Source organism: Cryptomeria japonica, unplaced genomic scaffold (genome assembly GCF_030272615.1).
Source record: "Cryptomeria japonica unplaced genomic scaffold, Sugi_1.0 HiC_scaffold_123, whole genome shotgun sequence".
Classification (NCBI taxonomy): Eukaryota; Viridiplantae; Streptophyta; class Pinopsida; order Cupressales; family Cupressaceae; genus Cryptomeria; species Cryptomeria japonica.
In genome coordinates this window covers 231,896-236,456 of record NW_026728945.1, presented here as the reverse complement: position 1 = coordinate 236,456, position 4,561 = coordinate 231,896, and the positions used below count along the sequence as shown (strand labels likewise).

Genomic DNA, 4,561 nt, shown 5'->3' with positions numbered 1-4,561 from the left:
TACCTTAAATTAGTTATAATTGGTCATAAGCTATATTAGATAATTAGGAGGCCTAGATGAATTTAGTGGTTTACACCTCAGTTATATTGCTAGGAGTTCTAGATATAGGACACGATTGCCATTGCAAAGACATGTGTTGAATACGACATTGCATTTGGAGTCTCTTGTAGATATAGTATGTAGCGAATTCTTCCATAAGGAATATTATAAACTGTTATCGGACCTCAAGGCATTATTCTATTTTTGTATATCAATTAAGAAGGTCAACATGTGAAGCTCATATCTCTCTCGAGTTGACAAAAGAAAATTATAATTCATAGAGGCTTTTAATCAAGAACTTGTCCAGTCTATTACAATATTGATTTTTAGCATATTTGAGGTAGCTATTGTGAACTTAGGGGTTCCACAAAATTCACTCTTAGTGTTGCAAAACAGTGATCGTTGTTTTTATTTATTCTAGGTGGTTAAACAAGGGCACATTGATCCACCAGAAGTCTAGATTTGAATTCATTTTGAGTAACTCATTACAATTTTAGGGGTTTTCATAAATTTTCTCCTCAGTCAGTTAGCACATGATTTTCTTATATTTTTATATTTTTCGAAAGGTTGTAAAAATTTATCACTAGTTTATATTTTTGGATTTGAGGGTGAAAAAATTATGAAATGATTGACTCAAATTTGTGTCAACAATATGGATAGAGCATGTTCTATTGAAATATATTTCCTTAAAACCCTATTTTTAATGGGGATTCCTGATTTTAGTGCAAGTGGAGATATATTAGAATGATGGAACCAATATAAAAGATCTTACGATGCAAATTATGGAACCGGTATGTGATGTAGATAGATCGTCAAGCTAAAACCAAAGGAACGATCACCTGTGGATGACTCGGTGATAGGAAATGACATCATATTTGTAAAGACTTGCAACAATAGATTATTGACCTGAATTAGTTGTATTGTATTGACCTAAAACCTCTTCAATGACAAATTTGTGAGTCAAATAAATCTATTGGTTATCTAGAGTTCTATATCATTTAATGTAAATTGTCTCTTTTACATTTTTTAAATTTGGATATCTAAGGTCACATATGGCTCAACTCGATGCAACATGTCCGCTATTGTTTTGTCCTTTCCTTTGAAGATCTACCTCAATTCTAGAATTTGCAATCACTCTCTTTTATTTGGATGCATGTTATTAAGACCACTTACTCAAATAATGAACAATAACTCAAGTTCTTGCAAAACATAAAAAATATCGGAGATATTGCTCACCATTGGGTCATGCATTTTGTCTACATTTTCCAATATTTTGGATTTTCCCAACTTGAATCTTGTACATAAATAACCAAAGCCACATTATTCTATTTTGGTGTAGCATTAACCACAATGACCTTGAGAGAGAACCCTAGGTTTAGTGAATGTCATGAATTATTTGTGCTAGTGTTTAAATCTATTTAGATTCCCGAACCACCACTATTTGCAGGACTCATATGATTGACGTGCGAATCTTTCATAGAGAGACGAGAAACCCGGTGAATAAATAGATTCCTCGTGGAACATGATCAAGTAATTACTTATACCTCATTGACTCCCTATTTGCGTAGGCAAGGGATCGCATATGTGGCATTAGACATGCTAAAGAAAAGATCATAAGCACAATCTATCAGAGCAATGTGTCATCTTACAATAGCCTTATTTGTTATCTATGTGAACAATGTAGAATGGGCTTGATAATTAATATATTGATCGATACAGTTGGAGATGGATGCAAGCGCAATGAAACTTCTCATATTACTAGATTATTTGAGGTATAGACATCCAAGGCATGACGGAAGAGGCTTTTAAGCTTCACAATGAACTGATCGCTAGAGGGGCTATATATGAAGCTTTATTCATTTGAACCCCTAAAAATACATAGGAAAAATAGAAGATTATAAAATTGACATATCTCACCGATAATGTATCAGTTATATCTATTATCTTATTCTTCATTACAGTGTAATTGACAACTTCTCAATATGACGACACTTTTATCTTCCTCATATCAATTAGCAAATGGCTTCAATATGAAAATATCCTCCGCCTTCACATATTTCTCAAACTTACACCTGCATATCCATGGATCCAAGGAGCTCCTTTATGCACCTCTTAGGCTTGCAACAATAATATTTTTCCCGCATGAAACATACATGGCCTACGACAACAATATTTTCCTATCCTATTGTGCTTATTCACATATGCAGATTTGCATTTGCTTTGATAGGAAACCTATGGTTAAATTATTGGTTATCATATTTGATGATCTATAGAAATGCTTATACAAGGAGGAAATGGTTTGAGGAATTTTTTTTGTAACCGAACTGATAGTTTATGATTGAACAAGGTAATATATTGCTAAATTTTTCAACTAATCATATTTTTAATATTACATACAAAGTTTTTAAAATCAACATGAGCATTATCCTTTTTCCCTTTAGTATTTAGATCTTCATACATAACATCCACATTGACATATTTATTATAACGTAGGAATGAATTAGGGGAGATTTAGAAAAGCTTATTTTGGGAAGCCATAAATTAATTACCCTCATAATTAACACCATGTAAATGAATTGTGTTATTATCAATAATCTATCTTCACTGTCTTAGATTTTCCATGTCATTCCAACTTATTAGAAATGTTTAATACAAGAGGCCCCTCAATCATAACCCTTATGTAGGTAGATTGATGTAAGAATAGGTGTAATATGTGTCAAGGTTATCATATTATCCCCGATAAAATATTGCGATATTGGATGCAATGGATATTCTAGTTCTATGGATTTTCTTGGAATTTAGACATAATGAAACCGTATTGCATTCCATCGAAGGTATACTATATTTATTAGAGCAATCATTCTTATCTTGAGGAGAGTCCCTAACCTTCTGGAATGACTTCTTTGATGGGGAGTCTTGAAGCATTGGATGATTGTGAGGGTGATTTGAAGAACAACTACTAATTATATTTCCCAATAACTATTTCCTACTTCCAAACCATTCACCTTTTATGTCAGAGCTAAAATGAGGTTAAGACTATGTTAAAGAACACCCTTGACAGATTGGCATGCAAGAATTATAGTGTTACTCATTCTATCCAAGTCAAGCACTTTGTTTGTTGTTGTTCCTGCAATATTTATGTTAAAGAATATATTGTTAACATGTTGCAAATGAATGTATACCTAATACAAGGATGCTCTTGTATAAAATATTCATAAATGCCTTCAGATGCTTCAAATTAATCCTTCATCTTTGGAATATGCGGAGGATATAGTCATGTTCAAAACAGATGCTATGAATAGCAGAAGAGGACGGCAATAACTCTAGAAAGATTGTTTTATTGAACGGCAAGGAAAAAGAATTTGGGAAAGACTTGGTCCCCTCTTGATTGTTTTGTTTGATAGAACACAGCAAATTCTTATGCGAATTTCTTCTGAATGTAATCCACAACTTCCTGTGTGATGCGGAAGGCCTTGGCCAATACGGAATCTGGGAGAGGAGGATCCGCTGCAAACAGAGAGTTGGCGATTGTCTGAACTCCCGGAAGCTGGCTGCTCAATGCAGATATGGCCACCGCATTTTCATGCCCCACATTCTGCTGGAAATGCACAAGTGCCTTTGGAAACACAAACACATCTCCCTTCTCCAACGTTTTGCTGAAAAACTTGTTGTTGGTGTCAATGAAACCCACAAGAAGCTGGCCTTCCAGTAAAACAAGAACTTCGGTGGCTCTTGGGTGTGTGTGAGGAGGATTTATTCCACCCACTGCGTAGTCGATGCGGACCAACGATATTCCCAACGTATTGAGGCCTGGTATCTGTTTAACGTTCGCCATCGTTACGTTGGAGCCCACATCATTGTCGGTGTTCCCTGCCTGCCCAAGTCCCCGGAAGAAGAAGTCGTCTGCTGAAACTTGCATTGGGTCTTTGCAAACGAACCCGTTCACCAAAACTGTTTAAAGCAAAATCAAATCAATCTATTACTAACTCGACTCGTCTAATAAGCAAATCATTACCATTGTTTATGTATAAAGTTTTTTACTCACCTTTGCTTTCCTCATCTGCAACGCAGAAATCTTGCAAGGGATCGGAATCCCCTGCCATGACCCTGTCGCTGTAACAACATATCAACAGAAAAAGTCCCAGTGTGAAGTAAATCATTCGGTTAGCCATTATAATAGAAACGCAGATAGTACAAGAGCTCAGAAGGATATGAATGTGTGTTACAAGCCCATTACAAGCTTTATATAGCCCAAACCTTATGACTAATTCATCTTCACTCCGTATATTAAATCACCAATCCTTGTAATATTATAATAATATACTTCCACAGTTGTTGCTCTTTTCGATACGTCAGAGTAAGTCTTGCTGCAGCATATGGCTATCTCACCTGCTACCGCAGATGTATTCTCACCATTCTTTCATTATCGTTGAAATTTTCTATCTTCTGCTGCATATGCTTATCTGAAGATCAGCTTACCTCCTGCCTTAGACGTATTCTTCCTCATATTCTCGCCACCGCC

General features: G+C 35.3%; 1 protein-coding gene across 1 annotated transcript; it reads right to left on the bottom strand.

Annotated features, from left to right (window-relative positions):
* Window positions 1–3,457: 3,457 nt before the first annotated feature.
* On the bottom strand, window positions 3,458–4,211 carry LOC131865845 (germin-like protein 8-2). The gene is made up of 3 exons (XM_059215394.1): window positions 4,085–4,211; window positions 3,806–3,990; window positions 3,458–3,637 (listed from the first exon to the last, which is right to left on the bottom strand). The coding sequence occupies exons 1-3, from the start codon at window positions 4,209–4,211 to the stop codon at window positions 3,458–3,460; spliced, it is 492 nt and encodes a 163-aa protein (XP_059071377.1).
* Window positions 4,212–4,561: the final 350 nt, after the last annotated feature.

Bases quoted from the DNA above. Each gene is read 5' to 3' on its own strand.
- LOC131865845 (XM_059215394.1), bottom strand. From the start codon at position 4,211: ATGGCTAACCGAATGATTTACTTCACACTGGGACTTTTTCTGTTGATA. The intron at 3,991-4,084 runs GTGAGTAAAAAA...TGCTTTAAACAG, and splicing joins TGCAGATGAGGAAAGCAAAG to TTTTGGTGAACGGGTTCGTT. The intron at 3,638-3,805 runs GTGGGTGGAATA...GTGCATTTCCAG, and splicing joins TGGTCCGCATCGACTACGCA to CAGAATGTGGGGCATGAAAA.